General features: G+C 40.4%; 1 protein-coding gene and 1 non-coding gene across 11 annotated transcripts in view; one reads left to right on the top strand and one right to left on the bottom strand.

Moving 5' to 3' along the window:
- Positions 1 to 27,903, top strand: part of gab1 (GRB2-associated binding protein 1) — a 219,579-nt gene that overhangs the window by 144,040 nt on the left and 47,636 nt on the right. For all 10 annotated transcript variants that reach the window (XM_060851704.1, XM_060851711.1, XM_060851709.1 and 7 more), the window contains one exon: positions 27,022 to 27,223. In XM_060851704.1, the coding sequence (XP_060707687.1) occupies positions 27,022 to 27,223 (202 nt within the window). The remainder of the gene's footprint in view (positions 1 to 27,021; positions 27,224 to 27,903) is intronic.
- Positions 17,571 to 17,644, bottom strand: trnai-aau (transfer RNA isoleucine (anticodon AAU)). Its single transcript has one exon. It is a non-coding gene; the product is annotated as a tRNA-Ile (tRNA).

The raw sequence follows: 27,903 nt of genomic DNA, 5'->3' as shown, positions 1-27,903 counted from the left end.
CTGCTTCTAAATTATCAGACTGTTTGTCCTACATCTGATAATGGATGAGAAGAAATGCTCTTTATTGCATATTGGGAAGACTGAAACCATTGTCCTAATACCATCTCCATTGACTGTCTCTTTCACTGGCAGGTTTCTGAGGTTTGCAACCTTGCTGTCCCTTTTGAACCTGAAGTGAGCAACAATTTAGTTTATCTGTTCCACCTCCATACCACTGCCCCGTTCTGGCCCTGCTTCACCTCCTCTTCAGTGGAAATCCTCATAAATGTCTGTGTTGTTTCTAGACATCATTCCAAAGCAGTCTTGACAGGGATCCTGTGATCTATCACCTAGATGAAGGGCATTGTAATGTCCCAAGTGTGTGAAAGCTGTTATATAAATCCAAAATAAAAGCAAATTACTGCGGATGCTGGAATCTGAAACCAAAAGAGAAAATGCTGGAAAATCTCAGCAGGTCTGGCAGCATCTGTAAGGAGAGAAAAGAGCTGACGTTTCGAGTCTAACTGACCCTTTGTCAAAGCTCTTTAGCTGAGATTTTCCAGCATTTTCTCTTTTGGTTATATAAATCCAAGTTTGTTTAATTCTTTTTCAGAAGAAGCATATCTCTGATAGTAATACTGTTTTATCAATTATCAGAAAGAGACCACTGAATGTTTTAACAACAGTAATTAAATTCAAGGTTCCTTTGAGGGTTTTTTTTGTGAAACTTAGTGTAAGAGGTGTAATGGAGTATCTTAATAATGGAAATGTCTCTGCTTGTACTAAAGGGCATCCAGGATGAGAAAAGCAATTGGCTTTGGAAAGAAATTACAATGGTAATTTTCTTTAACCAGTGTCCATTTGTGTTAGAAATCACTTCAATACCTCTAAATTGATTTAGCATTGTTTGGAATTAGATTCAGCTACCTGTATTAAATCGTCTATTAAATTTGCATTTTATATTGATTTTTCCAGGACATTACTAACACCAGTGTGAGAAGCTAATGTAATGACCTTGGTCTGTATTTACTCACACATGTCTTCCCTCAAGGTATAAATTTCAGTCTGTAACAAAATATGGAATTTTGAAACACCCCTGTGTTTCACAATACATTCCTGAAAGTGTTGAAATGTTTGGTTTTGCTTCCACACACATGCTGCTTATGCAGCCTTTTCACAAGTTCATCCAACAAAGGTCTACATATAGAGTATATTAAAATTATTATCTACCTTTTGGATGAGATGTAAAACGGAGGCAACATCTGTACTGTTGGATAGATATAAAAGATGCCACTATTTAAAGAGTGGAGATTTACCCATGATATCCGGGCCAGCATTTATTCCACAGTCAGCATCAGAGAAGCAAATTATCTTGCCACTGTTGCTTCCTTGTTCGAGGGTGCTTGTTATGCATGGATTGATAGCAATTCAAAAATCTTTACTTATGAAGTTTTGGAATAGACTTTTTATGAATCCTTCTTTACCAATTCTTTAACCTCTCCAAGAAAGTGAAGACAGAGGTCTGTTCATTGCACTTATTTTACTGAAACTGGCGACTGAGCAGACACTCGTTTCATGCAAGTTGTTCCCTGTGTGTCGAGGGAGAGCTGTGTGTTTGCCTTTAGGTACGTTTTCTGTAGCCAAAAGTTATTTGTTTCTATTTGATAGGGAAATTACTAGAGTTAATTTATCTCTAGATTGTGGTAATGTTCTGTCCATTAGTATCAAGCGGATGTATTGAAAACCTATTGAGAACAAATTGAAACACAGATGCTTAAAAGTGCAGTCCCACTTAACCCTTTCCAGTTTCTGATCTCCTGTCCCTTGTCGTAGAGCATCACAAGCATCACCATCCTTGCAATACTTCACTCCAAGGCCATTTTTGTTTTGTGACTTTATTGGCTTTTAATGAAAATATATATGTTCAGATGTAGAGAACTCAAAACAAAATCTGGTTAAGTTGTTAATCAAGAACTCTCAAAATTTTAAAAATATGTCTATTTTAAATGTAAGCAACAAATCAAGTTAGAGATATGAAAGTTTTAGGTAAGATTTTTAATCCATTCCATGTGTTCTGAATATCTGTCCCTCACAAACCACAGTCATAACTTCTCAGAAAGGGGTCGTTATTTTTACAGCTGTTGCCTACTGATGAAATTTGTGAGTCCACAAAGTGAGCAGATGTAATGAATCATGCTGAAATAAATTTTGGGAGACAATATTCTCTCTGCTGAACTTTGATATCTGACTGTACATTGATTTCAAAGTTAATCAACTTTTCTGCAAGTGAGGAAAGTCAGTCTCTTATTTAATGGAAGCAAGTTAAATGGGTGACTAGGTGGACAGTCTTTTCTTGTCGATCATGCAGATTGGATCACAAGTGTATTTTCAACTTAAAATTTGCATTGACAGAACCTTACGAACTTGATACATCTATCTTTTAATTTTCGCAGCTTGATAAAATTAATGGAATTAGTATGATTGATTAGTGTACTTCTATTCATAAAAATTGTGATTCAATGTGTGGTGCTTGGAATATAGACTGTAGTTGAAGCCATAAGACACCTCACAATTATTGTTCATTAAAAGTATGACATTTGCTTACATGCCCAGAGCTATCATAGTATGCCAGAAAAAGTGAAAACAATTTAACATAGTCATGCAGTGAAAACATTTTGTGTAGGAAGAACAAGGAAATGGCTGTTGATCAGGACGTCTTTGGAATGAGGTCATTGCAAACATTTGTACACTACACAACCAAAACCATGGTTACAGCATTAGAACTTACCATGAACCTTCAGATTATCAAGTGTGCTTTCCTAATGTTTGATTAAGTTATTTGCTTACCAGATATTTATTCATCTCTCTGGCCCACAGGATATCCCAGTGCATTATGTAAACAACTGATTATTTTTGAAATGAGTGTTTGTCATCAGGTGAATAGCTTGGAAGCCAACTTATGTACAGCAGGGGCTTGCAAACATTAACTAAGATAAATTATGGTTGATCTATTTCTAGTGGTGCTGATGAGGGGCAATGGGAGAATTAGCTTTTTCTTTTTACTTCATGCAGTTGATCCCTGCACTGTCTGAATAAGCAACGGAGTTTTGGTTTAACAGCTTTTCCAAGGTGGTGTATCCAACAGTACAGTTGGAAAAACTCCAGAGGCCAGTGTTTCCTCCCCAAATCACCTTTTATTGACACATGGAGAATACTTGAAACTAATCCAACTCCATTCAAGCAGGATCTGAGTAAACAGTTCTTTGACCATGCATTTTGTTTTTATTTTCTCTTCTCCCTCAAGAGCCACCTCTGAGCAAGCAGAACACATCATGCACTTCTGTTCATTTTTTTTTTCCCCAGCACCCATGTTGTGTGTGACCATGCTGCTTTTATCTGTCAACCACGGCTCCCTGATTGGATCAGATTAACAGCCTCAATCAAGGAACTCCTATTCTGAGGACAACCTGGCTGATCTCGTTCCAATCACTACAACAGTAGCCCCCAAGAATTGTACTAAGTGTCAACACAGATTACATAGTCATAGAAATATTTACAGCACAGCAAAAAAACATTTATGCCATATCTGCACTGGCTCCATGAATGAGCAATTCTGGAAGTACCATTCCCTCTACCTTTTTCCATGTAGTCCCATAAAGGTTTCCTGTTCAAATGATTATTCAGTTTTCTTCCTTCTGAACTAAATCGGCCTCCACCACGCTCTTAGGCAGTACATTCCAGATACTAGCCATTCAATGTTTCAAATCATTGCTTTCATGTCACTATTGCTTCTTTGACCAATCACCCTGATGCTCATCACAGTCAAAAGGCTGATCTTAATGTTGAGCCTGAACACAGACTGATAATTTGAGCTAATTAATGAAGAAATGTTTTTACCCATGAAACACATGTTAGCATAAAACACAATTTTAAATGAAGAATTACAGACAAGACTCACCCCAAAATTTGTGGCTTTTAACAAAGTGTTGATATTAATTGAATCAATGAACCTTGGTTGTTGATGTTAGTATAGTGTATGCCTATAAATATATCATTCTGGATTAGTGGTGCTGGAAGAGCACAGCAGTTCAGGCAGCATCCAAGGAGCAGCGAAATCGACGTTTCGGGCAAAAGCCCTTCATCAGGAATAAAGGCAGAGAGGCTGAAGCGTGGAGAGATAAGCTAGAGAAGGGTGGGGGTGGGGAGAAAGTAGCATAGAGTACAATAGGTGAGTGGGGGAGGGGATGAAGGTGATAGGTCAGGGGCGGGGGGAGGATGGAGTGGATAAGTGGAAAAGAAGATAGGCAGGTAGGAGAAGTCATGGGGACAGTGCTGAGCTGGAAGTTTGGAACTAGGGTGAGGTGGGGGAAGGGGAAATGAGGAAACTGTTGAAGTCCACATTGATGCCCTGGGGTTGAAGTGTTCCGAGGCGGAAGATGAGGCGATATATAAGACCATAAGACTTGGGGGCAGAAATTAGAACATTCAGTCCATCGAATCCGCTCTGGCATTCAATCATGGCTGATAAGTTTCTTAACCCCATTCTCCTGTAACCCTTGATTCCCTTGATATTCGAGAAGCTGTCTATTTCAGTCTTAAATATGCTCAATGACCTCGCCTCCACAGCCTTCTGTGGCAATGAATTCCATAGATTCACCACCCTCTGGTTGAAGATGTTTCTCCTTATCTCCATGCTGAAAGGTGTTCCCTTTACTCTAAGGCTGAGTCCTCAAGTCGTAGTTTCTCCTACCAATGGAAACATTTTCCCAGCGTCTATTCTGTCCAGGCCATTCCATATTCTGTATGTTTCACTTAGATCCCCTCTCATCCTTCTAAACTCCATTGAGTATAAACCCAAAGTCCTCAAACACTCTTCATAAGTTTATGCTTTTCGTTCCTGGGACCATTCTCTTGAACCTCCTCTTAAACTTCCAGGGCAAGTACATTCTTCCTGAGAAATGGGGTCCAAAACTGCACACAACACTCCAAATGTGATCAGACCTGAACCTTGTAGAGCCTCAGAAGCACATCCCTGCTTTTATATTCAAGTTCCCTCAAAATAAATGCCATTATTGCATTTCTAACTACTAACTACTTCCTAACTACTGACTCAACCTGCAAGTTTACCTTGAGAGAATCCCTGACTAGAACTCCCATGTTTCTTTGCAATTTTCTCCACATTTAGAAAAGATTCCATGTCTTCATTCTTCCCACCAAAGTGCATGACCTCGCACTTCCCCATGTTGTACTCCATCTGCCACTTACTTGCCCACTCTCCTAATCTTTCCAAATCATTCTACAGCCTCCCTGCTGCCTCAATACTACCTGTCCCTCGACCTATCTTTGTATCATTTGCAAAACTAGCCAGAATGCCCTCAGTTCCTTCATCTAATCATTAATGTATAAGGTATAAAGTTGTGGTCCCAACATTGAGCCTTGCAGAACATTACTTGTCACTGGCTGCCATCTTGAAGGACACTTTTATCCCCAATTCTTTTTCTGCCAGACAGCCAAGCTTCTATCTATGTGAGCACCTGATCTGTAACACAATGGGCCCTTTATTTTTTTCAGTAGCTTCCTGTGTGGAACCTTTTCAAAGGCCATCTTGAAGTCCAGGTAGATAACATCCATTGGCTTTCCTTGATCTAACCTGCTCGTTACTTCCTCATATGAAACCAGGCTGACTTTGCCCCATTTTACCATATACATGCAAGTATTCAGAAATCTCATTCTTCACAATGGATTCCAGGATTTTACCCACAATTGAGCTTAGACTAATTAGTCTGTAATTTTTTCTCTTTTGCCTTACTCCCTTTTTAAACAAGGATGTCACGTTTGCAATTTTCCAGTCCTCTATGACCGACCCTGATTCTAGCGGTTCCTGAAAGATCACCACTAACGCCTCCACTAGCTCTTCAGCTACGTCCCTTAGAATTGTGGGATGTAGTCCACCTGTTCCAGGTGATTTATCCACCTTCAGGCCATTCTGTTTTTCTAGAAAAGAAACTCTTAGTCTCCCCTTATATTATTGGCTAGGTTATCCTCATTTAATCTTCTCCCTCCTCTCTTTGTTGTTGCCCTCTGGTCTTTGTAAGCTTCCCATTTCTCTGGTTACCTGCTGCCCTCTGCCACATTATATATGCTTTCTCTTTTGCGTTTATGCAATCCCTGACTTTCCTAGTCAGTAATGGTTGCCTCATCCTCCCTGTACCATGCTGCCTTTTCCTTGGGATGAATTGTTGTCTCTTGAATTACTCCCAGTAACCCCTGTAATTGCTGTCCCACTGTCTTTCCTACTAGGCTCCTCTCCCAGTCCATTCTACCCAGCTCCTCTCTCATGCTTCTGTCGTGGCCTTTTATTCAACTATAACACTGACCGCTGATTAAATCTTGTCCCTGTCAAATTCCAGAGTAAATTTAATCATATTACGAGCAATGCCTCCTAAGGTTTCCTTAACTTAAGCTCCCTTATCAAGTCTGCCTCATTGCACAAAACTAAATCTAGTATTGTCTGTTCCCTAGTGGTTTCCACCACAAGCTGCTCCAAAAAAGCCATCGTGTATACATTCCACAAATTCCTTTCTTGCAATCCACTACCAAACTGATTTTTCCAGTCTGCCTGCATAATGCAATTCCCCGTGATCACTGTAACTTTGCCTTTCCTACACATCTTTTCTATCTCCTGGTGGATCTGGTGCCCCGACTCCTGACTTTGAAGGTCTGTACATAACTCCAACTATAGATTTTTAAAAACTTTTTTTGCAGTTCCTCAATTCTACCCACACAGATTCTACATCATCTAACCCTATTTTATTTCATACTATTGATTTAATTTTATTTCTTATTAATAAGACAACCCCATCCCCTCTACCCACCTCCCTTTCTTTTCGATAGGATGTATATCCTTGATTTTTCAGCTCTCAGTCCTGATCCCCTTGCAACCACATCTCTACAATGCCCACCACATCATACCTGCCAATTTCAATCTCGCCATAAGCTTATTTATCTTATTCCTTACACTGCGTGCATTTAGATATAACATCTTCAATCCTGTATTAGCTGTCCCTCTTCTTGTTGCCACTCGTTTGTCCAGTATGTGTATCTGTAGAATAAATTTGTAAAAAGTGAATTGTCATTTTAGGACAAATATTTTATATTGTTATCAGCTATATCTCTTCCTGTTGAGTACATGGTATTTGGAATGAAAGAGACTTAGCTTTGCAGTTGATTGAAGGGAGGGAGAAAATTAGAAGTAAACTGAGTTTGAATAATGTATTGCTGATAATGCTAACGTTTGAATCCTTTCACTTAATGTTTACGCCCAGAAGTTTCTTTGCTGTCCCACAGGGGTAAAACTGACCCTTTTGTTCTGAACTATTTTGCTGGTTTTACAGAATACTGTAGTGTATGTCAGAGGTGTGCAAATGTGAGAACTGAGTTGAATAATCAGTTCTAAATGTAGGGGACACTAATTATTACGAATCGACAGTGTTTCTAATTTCATGAAACCAGAAGTTTAACAATCACACCTGAAACCCAAAATGTCAGAGCTTCATTAAATAAATTTCTTGCCACTCTCCCTGTAGGATGGATTAATATATTGGCACTTGACGTGTGTAGTGTGACAGTCTGGAATATAGATTCACATAAACAATTAGTTCCTAGCTCTTGAAATATTAGTTTCTAAAATTAGAATATTATCATTGACTTCTTTCTAAAGCTGAACAAATTAACTATCAAATTTTATTAATTGAACTCCTTAAGTAGCTTTTTTTTTCCCTAAAAATATTATTGCCTGTAGATTTTAGTGGATTTGACACTTGTTGCTCTTGTGGGCCAGTTGCTAGATTGCACAGGTAGGGTTGAGTTGCTCATCGTGTTATACGGTCATGTTTGATTATCCTAAGGAGTTACTTGTTAGTGACATTAGTGCTGCATGGCATCTTGATATTGTCTCACTGATTAGTGAAGTTGGTGAATTTTTTTTAAATAATCGTTTCTGCTATTCCAGCTCAGATGTAAGTTGAATATGAACTTTGTTCTATCTCATTGGTACTGGTTTTGGATTCATTGACATATGGTCTTGGAGTTGTAGCTTCATCAACAACTTGTGCTAGGTTGCAGCTCTAGATTTTTGTGACTGGACTCTGTACTTCTATGGTTTGGGCATTGAACAGCTTAGGTGAGGATTTAACATGCTTATTGAAATTTGGACCACCACCTACCTGTGCAGTTGTTGCCTTATTTCCGAATGGTCGCTTGAAGGGAGTGTCTTACGTGGTAAAGTTGGTTTATAGTTTCTTCCATTCAATAATTCTACAGGTAATTACATATCAGCATTGAAAGACGGTTGGAGGAAGAGCGCCTCATCTTCCGCCTGGGAACCCTCCAACCACAAGGGATGAACTCAGATTTCTCCAGTTTCCTCATTTCCCCTCCCCCCACCGTGTCTCAGTCGGTTCCCTCAACTCAGCACTGCCCTCCTAACCTGCAATCTTCTTCCTAACCTCTCCGCCCCCACCCCACTCCGGCCTATCACCCTCACCTTGACCTCCTTCCACCTATCACATCTCCATCGCCCCTCCCCCAAGTCCCTCCTCCCTACCTTTTATCTTAGCCTGCCTGGCACCCTCTCCTCATTCCTGATGAAGGGCTTATGCCCGAAACGTCGAATTTCCTATTCCTTGGATGCTGCCTGACCTGCTGTGCTTTAACCAGCAACACATTTTCAACAATTGAAAGATGTAGATTGAGTAATCATAAATCAAAGGGTCTTCTTTTGTCTTATGGCATTTCGTGAGAGTTCATTGGATTATCTTAAGCTTCCTTCTATAAATCCATGTTTCCTTGAGAAATGTAATGTTGCAGTTATGATTTTACATCAATACTATTCAGTGGATCCCTTAAATTCCATGGAGATAATTTGAGTTCCACTGCCACACATTATTCTTTCACAAATCCTTTGCTCAGAAAGCATGACTCCTACATTTTGAGTTATTCCTTCATGTCACTAGCTAACCAGCGTTCTTGCTCATCCCAGAATTCTCCTACAGTAGGGTTTCTCCTGGAGATGGTGGTGGTGAGCTGCTGTCTAAAACAACTCCAAACCTTGGGCTATAAGAACACCTACAGGATCTTCGCCCAGCAATAGTGAATGAATGGTGATGTAGTTCCAAGTCAGAGTAGCAAGTGTCTTAAAGGGGTCTTTGCAAGTGGTGGTGATCCCATGCACATACTACCTTTGTCCTTCTAGGCAGTAGAGATTACAGATTTGGAAGGTGCTGTTGAAGTGTCATAGCAGTGAATGTTATTGCGTACACTGCCACCACTGCATCAGTGGTAAAGAAAGTAAATGTTGAAGATTGTGGATGGAGTGCCAGTCAACTGGGCTACTTTATCCTGGGTGACATCAAGCACCTTGAGTGTTATTGGAGCTGCATCCAAGTGGGCAAGTGGAAAGTATGCCATCATGTCCTAACTTGGGCATTGTAGATAGTGGACAGGCTTTGGGGAGGTGAGTTTATAGCTTAACTAGTTCACTTTCTAGTCGATGGTAAATGGTGATAGTGGTGGATTCAATGATGTTCATACCATTCAACATCAAGGGAAAATGGTTAAATGGGTTTAGTTGGAAATGGTCATTACCTGACACTTCTGTAATGCAAATGTTAATTGGCACCTGGATGTTATCCAGTTTGTAGTGATTGTAAGAAGGTTAGCCAGCTGGATTTAATAGAATGAGTTTCCTAATTAGGGCTGTTAATCTGGTTCAATCAGGGAGTCCTGACTGACAGATGAAAAGAGTGAGTTCCCTGCCCTCCCTTTCACTGTTTGATCACACAGCATTGCCCTTTGATATGAAGGGCACTGCTTGTCACAGGCCACTCGGGTGTTTCCTTTCTTCCTGGTGGTGGAAATTAAATAAAGATTTATGCACTTTGTGTCTCTCACTGCGTCTCACACCTGCGCGCACACACACCATGGGTACTGGGGAAAAAATAAGCACTACCGCAGTTAGGCGGTAGTGGGGGGGTTAGAAAAAAAAAGAACAGGAGTGTTAATAATAAAAAAGAAAAGGTTGGGTTGCAGATGTAAATGTAACTGTTTGTTGTAAATTGTTTTTGTAATTTGTTGAATAAAATAAGAAAAGGCTGGGTGTCCCTTTTTGATTTTCTTAAAAGCCTCCTCCTCTCCTTTTGGCTGCACTTCAGTCCCACATTCCTGATCTTCGGGCACCCGGTACGGAGGGGGGACGGCAGGTCTGAAGACCTCCTTGTGGGTCTGCTCCTGGGCCTGGCCAAACTGGCCATAAACAGGTCCAGCAGCGGGCCATGGAGGGGGTCGTGAAGGCCGACTGCCTGTCTCTCTTCCGCGGTTACGTTAGAGCCCGGGTGTCCTTGCAGAAGGAGCATGTGATCTCCACCAACACCCTGGAGTTGTTCAGGGAGTAGATGCATTATCTTCCCCCTCCAACTCTATTTTGATTTAATCCCTGCCCACCCCTTCACTGTTTGATCACACAGCATTGCCCTTTGATTTTTAAAAAAAAGAAAAGGGCGAGTGAGAGGTGGGCACTGCAGGAAGTGGAGTGTTTTATTTTCCTCCTACTCTATTTTGATTTAATCCCTGCCTTTCCCCTTTACCTTTTTTTGATCACGCAGTATTGCTATTTGATGTGAAGGGCGCGGCTTGTCACTGGCCATTCGGATGTTTCCTTTCTTCCTGGTGGTGGAAATTGAATAAAAACTTGTACCCCTGTTGTTCTTCACTGTGTCCTGCACTTGCACACACATGGTATGGGAGCTGGGGAAAAATGAACACTACCGGAGTTAGGCGATAGTGTGAAAGAAAATAAGAAAAAGAAAAAAATTAAAAGGGTGAGTGAGAGGTGGGCACCGCAGGGAGTGGAATGTTTTATTTCCCCCTCTAACTCTATTTTGATGTAATCCCTGCCCTCCCCTTCAGTTTTTGATCATGCAGCACTGCCCTTTGATGAGAAGAGCACTGCTTGTCACTGGCCACTTGGGTGTTTCCTTTCTTTCTGGTGGTGGAATATAAATAAAGATTTACACACTTGCTGCTCTTCACTGTGTCCGACGCCTGCACACACATGACAAGGGTGCTGGGAAAAAATAAGCACTGCTAGGAGGTAGTGTGGGGGAAGGAAAAAATAACAAAAAAAAACTGCAAAAAAAAAAGAGGAGTCAGAGGTTCTGTTCACTGAGAGTTGTTTCTGAGAGAGCTGGATCAGCGATAAAAGGACTATCCATTTTGTGTTAAGGAGGGTGAATGACCTCTGAACTGCCTGGACCACAGTCAGTGTATTCATTACTGCTGTTGAGTTTTAAAAAAAAACGTGTGTGTGTCAGATACTGACAGCCTGGTGCCTGACTTTGTAAGAGGCAGTACTATAGGCTCAAGGACCATTCTTGTGTAAATAAAGAGTGACTTGGTGACTGGATACCACCCTCTGTGGAGTTATTTTACAGGTCTTGCTGTAAACGGATGCTCGTGAATGCCGCTGAACATTGTGCAATCATCAGCAAACATTCTAACTTCTGACCTTATAATGAATGGAAGATCATCAATAAAACAGCTGCAGATGGTTGAGCCCGAGGAACACCTACAGTGACATCCTGGAGAAGGAAACATCGTTAGCGGATTGTTTATTTTCTTTGTTTCCCATTGACTCTGGTTTTCCAAGAGCTCCTTAATGTCATATTCTGTTGAATGTCAAAGGCAGTTATTCACGCCTCTCCTGTAGAGTTCAGCTCCAAGGCTGGAATTAGGTCAGGAACTGAGTACCCTACTAAAATACAAACTGAACATCAATGAGCAGATTATTCCCATGCAAGTGATGCTTGCTGCCAACTGTTGATGACACCTTTTATCACTTTGATGGAGAGTACACTGGGGACAGTAATTAGCTGGGTTGCATTTCTCCTCTTTGTGTGTCAGGTATACCTGGGCTTTGATGTTACAGGGTGTGCGTGAATACACTTCTGCTGCTATTGATAGCTGACAATGCCTTGTGAGTTCCCAGGTTTGAGTTTTTTTAAGGCTGTCCCATTTAGCAAGATGGTAGTACCTCACCACAATGGAGGCTATCCTCTGTGGAGGGTATCCTTGTGCTGTTGAGATCATTGATGTAACTTTCAAAACATTCAATTTTCAAATAAAAAGGAGCGTTGCGTGGTAGCTTGCAATAATGAAATATCATCCTTTTAATTGTGTTCAAATAAATCTGGTTCCCACAGTAATCTGCATGGTACTTCAGTAGTTATCATCATCTTCCTTCTGCTTTGTATTTGTGTACCTCTGGCCAACATTGAAAGAATGATGTCTACATGCAATGTCTTTCCCTATCCATTACTTAGCTGAATTGACACTAAGCTATATTTTCCATTTCCATATGGCCACCTTGCGTATTCTTAAGATTTCCCTCATCATTTTAGTTATGATCATTCTAGATCAAGTGAGCCAAACATCATCTGATAGTGAAATGCCATCACTGAGAAAACAGGATCGCCAGATTGTAAAAATAAAACCAACAATTGTGGATGCTGGAGATCTGAAACCAAAGCTGAAACAGGTGGAGAAATTCAGCAGGTCTGGTAGCATTGGAACTGATGAAAGGTCACCGGACTCGAAGCATTAATTGTTTTCTCCTCACAGATGCTGCCAGGCCTGCTGAATTCCCCCAGCTCTTTCTCCACCAATCTTTGTTTTTGCTGTGTTGCTAGCTGTATTTTAGTGTATCGTATCAGACGATCCCTGAATCACTCGCTGAGAGTGTATTTGTAACTCTGTGATCTCAGCTCTCGTGTTACTCCATTTAGGTAGTGTTATATTCACTGAGAGATCATTACATCTCAATCTTCTATCTCCTGGCTAACTGAAACAAGTTGCAGCTCTTTGCAATTACTCAACCCTAGGACAGCAGAACATCCTTTTTTTTGTGATCTAGAACATACTTATTTTTGTTATTTGTTCAGAGGATGTGGGCAGCACTGACCGGCCATCATTCATTCTCATCCCTAATTGCCAGAGGGCAATTGAGAGTTAACAACATTGCTGTCATATGTGTGCATCTGAGGTCCTACATAAGCCAGACCATGTAAGGATGGCAGATATTCTTCCCTAAAGGGCATTAGTGAACCATATGGGTTTTTAAAACACTTGGCCATGATAATATGGTTGCCATTAGGCTAAAATCTAGATTTTCTATTGTATTCACATTTCACCATCTGCAATAATGGGGTTTGAACCCATGTCATCAGAAACCTAGGATTGAACTGGGTATCTTCAGTTTAGCGGTCTCCCCTTTGAGCTATTTTGACTGAAATAATTAATGTTGTTTCCTTTGTGTGACCCACTGATTTGGTTTTTTGTAAGTGTTGACTGAAATACCATTGACATGACTTTGCTTTGCTTTGTTTTAGAAAACCCTTCCTTGGGTACCCATTTTCTTGCAAATCTTCAGAAAAGATCTTCTGGCATTCTGAGTTCTGGTGTCATCTGCAAATTCCCCTCTAATCCGTTCACCATCCTAATTTGGAAATCTCTCACCACTTATTGATGCTGGATCAAAATCCTAGAATTTCCTCTCATAATTATTGGTCTATCTAAACCAAATGGACTACAATATAGTTCCAGAAGGCAGCTCACACCCACCTTCAAGGCTAACTGGGGGATGGACAATAAATACTGGCTTAGCCAGTAACATGCATGAATGAATTTGAAAATGAACAGGGTGTAGATGATTTGGTTTTTTGCCTCCTTGTTGTTCCTTCACCCTGACAGCGACACCTTGTTCTGCACTTCATTACCCAATTCTTTGGCTTTCCACAAGCTCCATAATTCAATCCATATTTGAGACATTCCTTCTGTTTATGAACTTATGGTTCTTTTAGAGTGACATGGTGATTCAGTGGTCAGCACTGTTGCCTCACAACGCAAAGGACCAGGATTCAGTTCCACCCTCTGATAACTGGAGATTGCATGTTCTCCCAGAGTCTGCATGGGTTTCATCCAGTGGCTCCAGTTTTTTTCCACATTCCATAAATGTGCAGGTTAGATGGATTGGCCATGTTAGACTGCCCGTAGTTTCAAGGGATGTGCAAGCTAGGTGGATTAGCCCATGAGAAATGTTGGGTCACAGGGAAAGGGTAGGGCTTTGGTCTGAGTGGATGTTCTTCGGAGGGTCACTGTGGACCCAATAGGCTGAGTAGCCTGCTTGCATATTGTAGGGGTTCTGTGATTCTTTCTTATGATCTCCAGATCATGCATGTCTTCCCCTCTGTGGGGTGGATTATTTTATCCACTGAACCTACCCTCCTTCTGTTCTTTTGACTTCATTGAAAAGTAGTCACTGGGTAGTTAGTGTCTTTGTCCATCTACTAGTGGCTTCATGCACTGTAACAGTGTCTATAGAATGTGATATTGTGAACATATCTTTCATAACCCATTCCTTATGTACTTCAAAGTGTGAAGACCCCCAGTGTGTTCTCTGTTGACCTAAAATTTACATCTTTTGGCTGTGTTTTTCCAGTTTGTTCTTATCAATAGGCTCAACTGGTTTCTGCCTCAAGCCTGAATTCTTAACGGTGGATCTGGGATGATGTGAATTTAACCGGAGATGCGTTCTGAATTTTTCTGAAAAGGTTGTCCTCTTCAACTCACCTCCAGCTATTAAATGAATTGAGTCTGTCGTCTTCTTGTCACTAGTGCCTTTTAGCCAGTGAATGTCAGTCTGCAGTTTTATTTAAACTTAAATACCTCCTATAAAATCAGCACCCTTCCAGTTCATCATTCACTGGAGCTTTATGCTTTTTGGCTGTAGTGACATCCATTTTGGTTTCACATAATTTATTTTGTTTTTCTTCCTCCCATCAGCATTAATTTGGTAGATTTTTTTTAACCTAATTCAGCATTAAAGTTGTTTAAGCGTCTGGATTTTTACTTGTAACCATTGCGTTGTATCTTATGCCTCCTTTTAAGTTTGAAATCCCCATCCAAGAGATTCTGAATGTGAGAGCTTGACAGGTTTTATTTTTCGTTACCGATCTCCATGTGACTGACAGTCTGTACTCTGATCATAGTCTGATCAGACTATCAATATGCATTTTTAATCTGAAAATCCAAGTATTAGTTGCTGCGATGTATACAATTTTAAAATAATTTTACTGCACAAAACTGTGTAACTACTAATAACTGCACTCTGTTCAGATCATCAGTTACACTGAAGATTTTAAAGATACAGAAAGCAAAGTAATTTATATTCCAAATTAAACTTGTTAAACCCTCTTTCCTACTACACCATTTGCCTTACCACTCCCAAAAACTCAAGTCAGACGAACTGAAGACTAACCATGTCGTCTGTGTACTGTTCCAAGATTTGTAGAAGGACTGAAATTTCATGGATCCCCTGCTTCCAGCACTGTTTGCTGACAAATCTTGGACAATGGTTCCAAGATTGTAGACTCCCAGTTCAAACCAGGCATTGCTAGCATCTTGAGCATTGGGACCTCCGATCAGAATTCTGCTGGTTGTAATATACTTTAACTCTGGAGTCTTGTATTTATAAGCTTTCTCTCTCTTTTAGCTTAGCTATATTAGAAATTCTACTGTGTTAAGAGAGACCTTCTGTTGCTTTTTTGTAAATTTTTAAAAAAAGACTTTAGCCAGTGTGCGCACAATTTCAACTGAAATCTGTTTGGAAAAAATGTTCCCTCCAAACCAGTTGTGCTAAACTAAGTCTAAACTGTTTGGATACAGAAACACGCAGGTCCTACTCAACCTCATAATTAATTCCTGATTTGACTTCTTTTGCTGTTGTTTATTTCTCAAGTGGCTTGAGTCTTGATCAATTACTGGAAGCTAGAATTCCCTTTTCAGAAAATCCTATCTGTTAAAGTTATCCAAAATAAACACGGTTTTGATCTCCCCAAATGTACATCACAATCAATTGACAGGTTTTTACTCGGTGCATGACTGCAACACAACAATGTATGTGGCACTCCGGGCTGTATTTTTGCACAAGTTTCACATAACTTATCTTGCAATAAAGATGCTTTTCTTGAAACAGTATGTTGGATAGTCCAACTAGAGGAGAGGCCAAGTTGAACCTTGTTTCACTAATGACCCTGGCCAGGTGACTCACCTTTCAGTGGGAGAGCATTTTGGAAACAGTGATCATTTAAGTTGTAAGATGGCTATGAGTAAGGAATAAGTCAGGACCTTGCAGAAAGATACTAAATTGGGGGAAGGCAAATTACATCAGTATTAGGCAAGAGCTCAGCACTATTAATTGGGAGGAGCTGTTATTGGGCAAGTCCACAGTTGACATGTGGGAGTTGTTTAAAAGCCTACTGATCAGAGTTCAGAACCAGCAGCTACCAGTAAGGAGGAAGGATAAGGGTGGCAAGGGAAGGAACCATTGGACAATGAGGGAGGTTGTAAATTTAATCAGAAGGTAAAAAGTATATTTACAGTTCACGAAGCTAAAATCATACAGGGCCAGTGAGGAATATAACGAAAGCAGGAAAGAACTCTAACACAGGGCCATGAAATGACCTTGGCAAGTAGGTTAAAGAGAATCCCAAGGTGTTCTATTCATACATTTAAAAACAAGTGGATAACTAGGGAGACAGTCAGACCACTCAAAGGTAAAGGATGGGACTTGTGCTTGGTGGCAGAGGATGTGGGCAGGATCCTAGATGAGTACTTTGTGTCAGTATTCACCCTGGAGCAGGATATGGAAATTAATAAGATTTATGGTTGAGCATGCTAATGTGCTAGGACATTTGGAGATCAAGAAAGAAGTGGTGTTGGGTCTGTTTAAGGACATTTAAGGTGTATAAGTCCTCAGGGTTTGATAGTATATAACCAAGGTTATTGAGAGAGGCAAGAGAGGAGATTGCTAGGGCCTTGACTATCCTCACGAGCCATTGGAGAGGTCCTGGAGGTCTGGCAAGCTGCTAATGTTGTTCCTCTGTTCAACAAAGGAAATAGGGATAATCCAGGAAACCGTAGACCAGTGAGTCTCATGGTGGTGGTTGGGAAGCTGTTGGAGAGAATTCTTAGGAAAAGGGTTTACACGCATTTGGAAAAGCATGGCCTAATTGGGGACAGTCAGCACAGCTTTGTGTGCGACAGGTCATGTCTTACTAACTTGATTTAAATGTTTTGGTGAAATGACGAAGGTGACTAAGTTTGAACAGAGGATGTTGTCTACATGGATTTTAGTAAGGCTTTCGACAAGGTTCCACAAGGTAGACCCATCCAGAAGACCAAGATGTATGGGATCCACGGTGACTTGGCCACTTGGATTCAGAATTGGCTTACCCATAGAAGGAGAAAGTGAGGTCTGCAGATGCTGGAGATCAGAGCTGAAAATGTGTTGCTGGAAAAGCACAGCAGGTCAGGCAGCATCCAAGGAACAGGAAATTCGACGTTTCGGGCATAAGCCCTTCATCAGGAATGAGGAAAGTGTGTCCAGCAGGCTAAGATAAAAGGTAGGGAGGAGGGACTTGGGGGAGGGGCGATGGAGATGTGATAGGTGGAAGGGGCAACAACACGAGCGGCTCACATGGTCAGTGTGGGGATTGAACCCACGACCTTGGCGTTATTAGTACCACACTCTAACCGGCTGAGCTAACCGACCAACACTATCACTCTTACCTATAGAAGGCAGAGGATAGTGGTGGAACGATGTTTTGCTGTCTGGAGGTCGATGACAAGTGCTGTCCTGCTGGGATCTGTACTTGGACCTGTGCTGTTTATAGTGTTCATAAAGGACGTGGATGAAAGTGTAGATGGGGTTTGTTGTAAGTTTGCGGATAACACAAAGATCGGTGGAGTTGTGGATAATATAGAAGATTGTCAAGGATACACCTGGATATGGATCAGTTGTTAAAATTGGTGAAGAAATGGCAGGTGGGGTTTAATCTGGCTGTGTGTGAGGTGCTGCACTTTGGGAGATAAAAATTTTAATGGAATATATACAGTTAAGGGCAGGACCATAACGGCACCGATGTACAGAGGGATCTTGGAGTTCCTCCCACAATCCAAGATGTGCAGCTTAGGTGAATTGGCCATGCTAAATTTCCCAGAGTGTTAAGGGATGTGTGGATTAGGGCATTGATGAGATTTTTAGGTTAGATTAGATTCCCCACAATGTGGAAACAGGCCCTTTGGCCCAACAAGTCCACACCGACCCTCCGAAGCGTAACCCACCCAGACCCATTTGCCTCGGACTAATGCAGCTAACACTATGGGCAGTTTTAGCATGGCCAACTCGCCTAACCTGTACATCTTTGGATTGTGTGGGAGGAAACCGGAGCACCTAGAGGAAACCCACGCAGACACTGGGAGAATGTGCAAACTCCACACAGTCGCCCGAGGCTGAAATTGAACCTGGGTCTCTGGTGTCAGGGTTAAATGTAGAGTAATAGGGTATGGGAACAGGTCTGGATGGGTAACTCTTCAGAGGGTCGACGTGGACTTTCCAGGCCAGGTGGCCTGTTTCCACACTGTAGGGATTCTATAATAACCTATGAAGTCCATAGCTCCCTGAAAGTGGTCACAAAAGTAGGTAGGGTGGTAAAGAAGGCATATGGCATGCTTGCCTTTATTGATAGGGGAATGGAGTACAAGAGTCAGGAGGCAGGTTGCAGTTTATGAAACTTTTATTAGGTCGTCTGAGAGTATTGCATTCAGTTCTGGTCGCCACATTGGATGAAGGATGTCAAGGATTTGGAGAGGGTGCAGAAGAGGTTTACCAAGATGCTGCCTGGATTAGAGGACATGAGGTATAAAAATAATCTCAAAACTCTGGTTGTTTTCTCTGGAACAGTGGAGGCTGAGGGCAAATTTGATAGCAGTCTTTAAAATTGAGGTGCATAGATAGGGTTGACGGTCAGAATCTTTTTCCTAGAATTGAAATGTCTAATACTAGCGGATATTCATTTAAGGTGAGCAGGGGAAAGTTAAAAGATGATGTGAGGGGCACGTTTTCTTTTTAGAGTGGTAGGAATCTGGTGTGGTGGTGGAGGCAGATATATTAGGGACGTTTAAGGGACATTTAGATAAGAAAGTGAATACGTGAGGAATAGAGAGATATGGACCGAGGGAAGGTAGAAGAAATTAGTTTAATTTGGCAAAATGTTTGGCTCACTATTATGGGCCGACGGGCTGTTTCCTGTGTTGTATTGCTGTGTTCTAAAACAATTAGTTCCTCGTTCTCTATAGATAATCATGAGGCATGTTCTTGTTCTTGTAGAATTTAGCATTTCTACTATGCAAAAGAATTATTTTTAATGGAAATAGTAACAATTTATGATGATGTATTTCATCCAAGTACTCTGCTAGTTAACTGTATGCAAAATAAAAGTGATAAGGTTGATCTCTGCTTTGAATTGTTTAAGGTTTTTGCAAATGCATCAAAACTCATGTTGACATTTCGAAAATAATTTCCTTAAATGTTGGCCACAAAATATTAATTGAACTTATTTTAACTTTTCAATAAAGATGATTTAGTGTATAAAGACTGAATGTTTGCAGCAACTCTAGCTGTTATTGTGTCTCCCATTTGGTTTATCTGTGATCTCAAATTTGAATGGTATAACTGGTCTGACATTACAGCAGACAAAATATTATTTGATATATTTTGACATAGTGAATCATCAGTCCTCCACAAATTTGCCAGAGAAGTTGAAGGAACTATTTTTTTCTCTCGATGTATAAATTATGTGTAGGTGGAGTTTATAAAGTAAGGGATTTTCCCACACAAGGTATGAATTAGCAAACAAAATGACTTGGTATTCATAACATGGTTTGGCATTATGATTCTTCTGTATATAATTCAGACACAAACAATTAGTCAGGCTTGCAGTATTTCAAATAACACAAAAGAATAACAGACAAAGTAGTATTGATGTAAAAATGATTGAGTGGATTCACTTGTTGTTGGAAACAAAATCTGGTTCTCAAAGTATACTTTGATTTTGTACCCAGTATTTGGATTGAACCCATGTTCATATGAAGCTTTCTTGCTGCCACCTACTCCATATCTAGTAATGGGGGCAGTGAAATTAATTCTGTCAGGCAGGTCTTAGAGCCAGTTTATGTTCTGATGGTGTGTTTAGACAAGATAGGGGTTAACCCGTTAATGTCACCACTGATGGAGGAAGGACAAAACTCATTCCAGTATGCTCACAATTCTGGCTAGATTAAAACTGTAAGACCATTTGAGTGACCCTAAAGTCACCCCACTGGATACGATTGATTTTGTCTATTGGAGCCTCAATATAAAAAGGATAATAAACTTCAGCAAGTGCATAACATGCTGGTAGTTCCTGAAAATACCCCTCGATGGTCTGAAGCAATATTTTCTCTAAGCTGTGTGGCCTCTCGGTAAGCTGAAAGTTCCCACCTGGATCACCCCTTTAGGTTACAACGTATGTACAGCCATTCAAAGAATGAGTTGTGCACAACAAAGTGAAGGGTATAGTTAGTCTTAAAGACATTACTCAGTTTCCTTGTCACAGCCTTCCAAGTACAACCATGTCTAGATGTTCAGAATCAGGGTCATGATATAGGAATCTTTTAATGTTTGTTCTGAATGTGTCATGGAAAGCGTGTGGGGATTTGGCCTGAAAGGTTGATTTTCTTGAATGATTTCCCAACAGCAAGTAAAATTCAGCTGAATATTTATTTTAGGTAATCTAAATTTCTTCTGATCGCAGGTCAAGAAACTCTTTTTTTTTTGAGAAATCCATTCCCATATCACCTGTGATGACTGGTCTGGTGGGAAAAAACCTGGGTGTTTTTTTTTTGGCCCCTTTCGGATCAAAGTGGACTGGGGAATGTTTTGAAAGAGGATCATTGCTTTGTGATTTTGACATTGTTTGTTTGGTTCCAAGAAATACCCATGTATTTGGAGGTCACCATAGGCATGAACTGTTAAGAAGTAGAGGGTAAACTGAAAGATTGTTGCTGTTGTATTTTTTTTTCAGCCTGCTCTTTTTGCAGGCAGTTCAGAAATCTGGGAATTTGGGTGAGGAAAAGCAAGTAAAGTTCTCTCTTCTCTCTTCCAAACAAAAATACTGTTCAATGCAGTGTTTGAACTGTTCCTAATTGAAGCAGGTCTCTGAGAATAGAGCAGAGGTTGTGTTTCTGTGTGTTATACATGTGAAAGTGGTGGAGAGCTGAGGACAAGAGCAAATGATTTGCATTGGACAAGATCTGAAGCCAAACTAACCTACAGTATTCATTATCATCCATATGTTTATCCAATGACCATTTAAATGTCCATACAGTTGGCAAGTCTACCACTGTTGCAGGCAGGGTATTCCATGCCTCCTACTACTGAGTAAAGAGACTACCTCTGACATCTGTCCCATATGTATCAGCCCTCACTTTAAAACTGTGTCCCCCTCATGATAGCCATCACCATCCGATGAAAAAGGCTCTCACTGTCCACCCTATCTAATTCTCTGGTCACTTTGTATGTCTCTATTATCACCTCTCAAACTTCTCTCTAACAGCCTCAAGTCCCTCAGCCTTTCCTCATAAGACCTTCCCTCCATACCAGGCAAATCCTGGTAAATCTCCACTGCACCCTTTCCAATGCTTCTACATCCTTCCGATAAAGTGGCCGCACCAACAAAGTGAAGGGTATGGTTTTGTATGAATGCAACATGATCTCATGGCTCAAACTCCAATTCCTCTACTGATAAAAGCTACGACACACCATACACCTTAACGACCCTATTAACCTGGGTTGAAAATATGTTGATGGAAAAGCGCAGCAGGTCAGGCAGCATCCAAGGAGCAGGAGAATCGACATTTCGGGCATGAGCCCTTCTTCAGGAATCTTCAGGAAACGTTGATTCTCCTGCTCCTTGGATGCTGCCTGACCTGCTGTGCTTTTTCAGCAACACATTTTCAGCTCTGATCTCCAGCATCTGCAGTCCTCACTTTCTCCTATCAACCTGGGTGGCAATCTTCAGGGCTTTATGCACATGAACACTGGGATCTCTCTGCTCATCCACACCACCAAGAATCTTAGCATTAGCCCAGTACTCTGAATTCCTGTAACTCCTTACAAAGTGAATCACCTCACTTTTCCACATTAAACTTCATTTGCCAACTCTCAGCCCAGTTCTGCAGCTTATCTTTGTCCCTCTGTAACCTGCAACATCCTTCTCCAACAACTCCACCAATCTTAGTATCATCTGCAAAGTTACTCACCAATCCTTCTACGCCCTCCATCCAGGTGATTTATCAAAATGGCAAACAGCTGTGATCCCAACACAGATCTTTGCAGTATACCACTAGTAACTGAACTCCAGAATGAACATTTCCCATCAACCACCACCTTCTATCTTCCTACAACCAGCCAATTTCTGATCCAAATCGCTAAATCACCCTCAATCCCATGCCTCCATATTTTCTGCAATAGCCTACCATGGGGAACCTTATCAACTGCATACCCTCATTCATCTGTTTGGTCACCTTCTCAAAGAACTCCATAAGGTTTGTGAGGCACGACCTACCCTTCACAAAACCATGTTGACTATCTCTAGTCAAATTATTCCTTTCTAGATGAATATAAATCCTCTCTCTCATCCTTTTTCAACACTTTACTCAGAACCAAAGTAAGGCTCACTGGTCTGTAATTACCACAGTTGTCTCTAATCCCCTCTTGAACAGGGGGATAACATTTGCTATTCTCCAGTCTTCTGGCACTATGCCTGCAGATAATGACATAAAGATCAAAGCCAAAGGCTCTGCAATTTCTTACCTAGCTTCCCAGAGAATCGTAGGATAAATCCCATCCAGCCAGGGGACTGAGCAATTCTGGAAAGTGTGAAAATAGATAACTCCTCCTCGTTATGAACCTCAATCCCATCTAGTCTAACAGTCTGTATCTCAGTATTCTCCTCGACAACATTGTCTTTTACCAGTGTGAATACTGATGAAAAATATTCATTTAGTGCCTCTTCTATCTCCTTGAACTCCAAGCACAACTTCCCACTCCTATCTTTGATTGACCCTAATCTTACTCTCATCATTCATTCTTTTATTCCCGACAAACCTATAGAAAGCTTTAGGATTTTTCTTGATCCGATCTGCCAACGACTTCTCCTGTCCCCTCCTGGCTCCTCTTAGCTCTCTGTTTAGGTCCTTCCTGGCTGTAACTCGCAAGCGCCCCAACTGAGCCTTCACATTTTAACTTTACATAAGCCTTGTTTGTTAGTAATACCACAGTTCCCTCACTTGACCACTTGTTCCCTGCCTAACAGGTACATACTTAGCAAGGACATGCAGTAGCTGCTCCACATTTAAATTGTGCCCATCCTCTGCAGTTTCCTTCCCTATCCTGTACATCCTAAGCCTTGCCAATCACATCATAACTGCCTTTCCCCAGCTATAACTCTGTCCCTGCGGTACATGCCTATCCTTTTCCATTGCTAAAGGAAACTTAACAGAATTGTGGTCACTATCATCATTACCTCCAAATCTAATGCCTGGCTGGGTTCATTACCCAGTACCAAATTCAATGTGCCTCGCCTCTTGTTGGCCTATCTACATTCTGTGTTAGGAAATCTTCCTGTACACCTTGGACAAAAACTGACCCATTTAAAGTACTCAAACTGTAGCATTTCCAGTCTGAATGGCTGGAATTTTGTAGTCCAGAATTGTGAAGGCTCTATCACTGCAGATGAATTCAAGTACTGGCACAAAAGATCATCACATCTGAGGCAGATCAGCCATGATCTTCAAAGAATGAAGGCTAAGGTTTGAAGTCCTGTATGGTCTTCTCCTGTTCCTATTTCTTATGTTTTAATACCCGAGGACTCTCAACTGCATTGCAGCATTAAAAACGGCTCACCATGTCTTAACCAAATAACAAACAACAAACACCAAACTCTACTAATCCCATTTACCTGTGTTTGATCCATAGCCTGCGATGCCCTGACATTTTAAGTGCTCATCCAAATGCTGCTTAACTGTTGTAAGAGTATCTGCCTCCACCACGCTCTCGAGCAGCAGCTTTCTAATTTCTACCACCCTCGGTGAAATTAGTTTTCCTCAGATCCCCTCTTAAACCACTTATCCCCCATCTTAAACTTATGTCATCTAGTTTTGTACATGCAGGCCATGGGGAAAAGAAATCTCACTTTTTCTCTCTAGTCTGTGTGTTTCCTAATTTTTTATACCCTAATCGGATCCACCCCTCAGCCTCCCCTGCTCCAGAGAAAACAAACCCAGCCTAGTCATTCTTCTGAGTCATACAGAGCAGAAAAGATCCTTCAGCCTATTGAGTCTCTGACATAACCACCACTAAAGTTACACTAATCCCAATTTCCTGCATTTGTCACTGTCTTAGTGAAACTTTTTATCCCAAACAACCTGGTGAATCTCCTTTGCAAACAGAGCTGCACAGAGTTTTCCATCTGTGGCCTAACCAATGCTGTATAAAATTGCAATAAGACTTCCCTGCTCCTATATTCCACACTCCAGCTAATGAAGGCAAGCATCCTGTATGCTGCCTTCACCACCCTATCTACATATCTAATACCTTCAGGGATCTATGGACTTGTACACCAAGTCTTTGTTCCCCAGAACTCCAATTTATTGGAGTATTTATTGTGTAAATCCTTCCCTTATTAGACCACTCAAAATGCATCACCTCACACTTATCATGATTAAATAGAACAGAGCAATGGCAGATGTAATTTGCCAACTGATCAATATCAGAAGTCTGAAATCATCCTTCTCACTATCAATAATATCTTTTGTCATCCTGTCTGTACTGGGCACTCTCTCCTTTCTACACACACAAGCATGAGTATAAATGTTTATATTTGGTCATGTATTATTATTTACTAACCCCCAGAAAATAATAGAAGTCCTTTTTTTTTTACTGAAGAAAATCTTGCAATTGGCATCTTTTAAATTTGTACTCATGAACTACACTTTAATGGAAGTGTAGTATTGCTGTGTGATAAAAGGAATGTAAAATCTTAGTGACTAAGCAAAGGGGAGGAGACAGGAGCTTATCTCCCCATTTCCTCACCCCCTCTATCTGATCATAACAGGAGTCATAACAATTTGAGAAACAAGAAACACTGCAGTTTTCAAAATCAAAAATATCTTCAAGTAGAGCATCCATTAGAGATATGGCTTGTCTGATTTTAATTTTCCTGTGATCCTGTGGTAAAGCTGAGTCATGACTAACAGTTTACAACTGGGATTTGTGTTCAGTTGATAAGGGGAATCTTTTGAGTTAACAGGCAACCTAACTCATGAGTAATGATACCTTGATATCTTACTGAAGCCTAACTTATTATATACATGGTCCAAAAAATTATGTTCTGTTCATGAACTTCATCCTGCTAATTCCATGAGAAGCTGAAATACTGTGGACCATATGAAATCTAAATGGCAGCCCCTGAAAATTAAAGAGTAGCCCTCAAGAAATCTATTTCAATCATTATTTCATGGAGCTATGACTGAATACAACGAGCATATATCTTGGCGATATACTAAAATGTAATTTTTATCCGTTATTTGGAATTTAAAAACCATATAATTAAAATATGTCATCAAGAATTTTTAGGCCATTAACTCTAACTCATTTCCTGGGTTTTTGGATTAATCCAATTCTCCCAGTTTATAAATAAACTGTTTCATTTCTCATATTGTTATTCTTTTGTTTGTTTGATTTATGATGCAGTGCAGACAATTCCACATCTTGAATGAGCATGCACAGAGCGGGCCACTGAATTCAATAATAAGTTTTCGGGTGTTGAGAGTATAATACATCGTCTTGGGTCATAATCAGAGTTTGTTTATTTGAGGTAGTCTCACAATAAAGCATTTTCTTAGTTAAAGTGTCAAGAATTAAAGTTACCGTATTTACTTTTTCACCACTAAGCAGTTTACCAGTAGTTTATTTCTGCGCAAGAATGATGCTTATTTTAGTTCAGATGTGGTTTTGTAGCTTTTAGAAATTTGTGCTCAAGATATTCAAAACAGGTAATTTTGATGTGCAGTTAAGGGTTGCGATGCATTGAGAGATTAGGAGACCAAAAAGTTTACTCCATCAACTGTATTAACATGCAAAGTATTGTTTTCCAAATGGATCTTCCAGAAGTGCTGAGTGATAAAGCAGTTTCTCTGTTGCATCAACTTAAACTTACATTAGATTCCCTACAGTGTGGAAACAGGCCTTTCGGCCCAACAAGTCCACACCGATCCTCCGAAGATTAACCCACTCAGACGCATTTCTCTCTGACTAATGCACCTAACACTACGGGCAATTTAGCCTGGCCAATTCATCTGACCTGCACATCTTTGGACTGTGGGAAGAAAACTGGAGCACCCGAAGGAAACCCTCACAGACACAGGGAGAATTTGCAAACTCCACATAGACAGTTGTCTGAGGCTGGAATTGAACCTGGGATCCTGGTGCTGTGAGGCAGCAGTACAAACCACTGAGCCACCGTGCTGCCCATACTTCTAAAGTATTATGTTGTGCCCTGCAAGGGACCTCCCAAAAATGGTGATTTAGTCCAGTATCTGATTCAAGTTTGCAAGAAGACAGTTCAGAAGACTGGCTGAGTTCCTACACTTCCTACATTTTCTCCAGCCAGATAATCTGTTGTCAAAGCACGTGGACGGAAATATTTGATACGAAACAAAAGCTTCCTCTGGTGTCTTTGACCTATTTGAACTCCAGGGAAAATGTGTGAACTTTTTAGTGGAATACAATAAGATAGTTCTACCCATTGCATTGAAATGCTATGCCATATTAGTATTTCCACTGTATCTGGTTTAATTTTCACAGGATACAATTTTCTGAAACTTTCAGAAGAACGTAATGGTTGCTGAACACAGAGCCATAATATGAATTTTAATTTTCAAATACATTGTGGACTGACAAATTATTTTAATTTCAAATGTTAATATAATAGATCTTTTATTTAACCTCAAAATTGAAAAGCTACTCTTTGTGTCTGATTATTATAGATGCTGTTAAATCAACCAATCCTTCCGGTAATGTCAATACTGAGGTACCCCTTTCTGTACGGCCAGCAGTTTCCATGGGCTCACTACCTCCCCCCTATCAGCCGATCAGTGTGCGACATCTGGAATCATTATCTAGTCAGGAAGACCCACAGGATTATCTATGGTTAGCCAACTGTGAAAGCAAAAAGCCTGAACCTGCCAGGTAAGATGAGTACACAGGAAGAGTTTCAGTGTTTATAACCACCATCCTAATTTGTTTAACTAAATTGCTTTTCTTTCAAAATAGATATGGAAATTGTACTTTTTCTATGGTTATTGACTGTTTTCATTTGTAATGTTTTCGATTTTTAAAAAATCTTCTAAAAGGCTGCTCATTTTTAGAGAACCAGTGTTGAATTTTTAGCTGACCGAGGCATAAAGACTGGTAAGCTACTCATTGAGTCCAAGATATTGCATTTTGAACAAAATATAATGGCTTGTTTGTTTCTAACTTTAATTCTTGACCCTTGCAGCTTTTCAGAAATATTGAATATTTTTGTCTACAAATACTGAAAAAAATTAGTTTTTATGGTTGGTGCACCGTTATTGAATTTAGACCAACTTATGAGAGATAGTGACCAGTCTGACAGTGTTGAAAATATGAGGATGGTATTTATATGGTCACTAGATGAGATGAAACTATTCTTAGTCTGCTTCTGTTCAGTGTTTGCATCTTTGAATTTATTACTCTCTCATTTGATCACTTTGCAAAAGTCTCTTGCTCCATGTTGATTACCTGATTTCCTTAATTCAATCTTTCATCCTTTATTCCTCATCAAACTTTAAACGTTTTTAAAATGGAAAGATCACTATCTAACTATTTACTGGAGTCACATTGTCATG

The sequence above is a fragment of the Hemiscyllium ocellatum genome, chromosome 36 (genome assembly GCF_020745735.1).
Source record: "Hemiscyllium ocellatum isolate sHemOce1 chromosome 36, sHemOce1.pat.X.cur, whole genome shotgun sequence".
NCBI lineage: Eukaryota > Metazoa > Chordata > Chondrichthyes > Orectolobiformes > Hemiscylliidae > Hemiscyllium > Hemiscyllium ocellatum.
The sequence above is the reverse complement of the archived record's forward strand: the minus strand, read 5'-3'. Positions and strand labels throughout refer to the sequence as shown.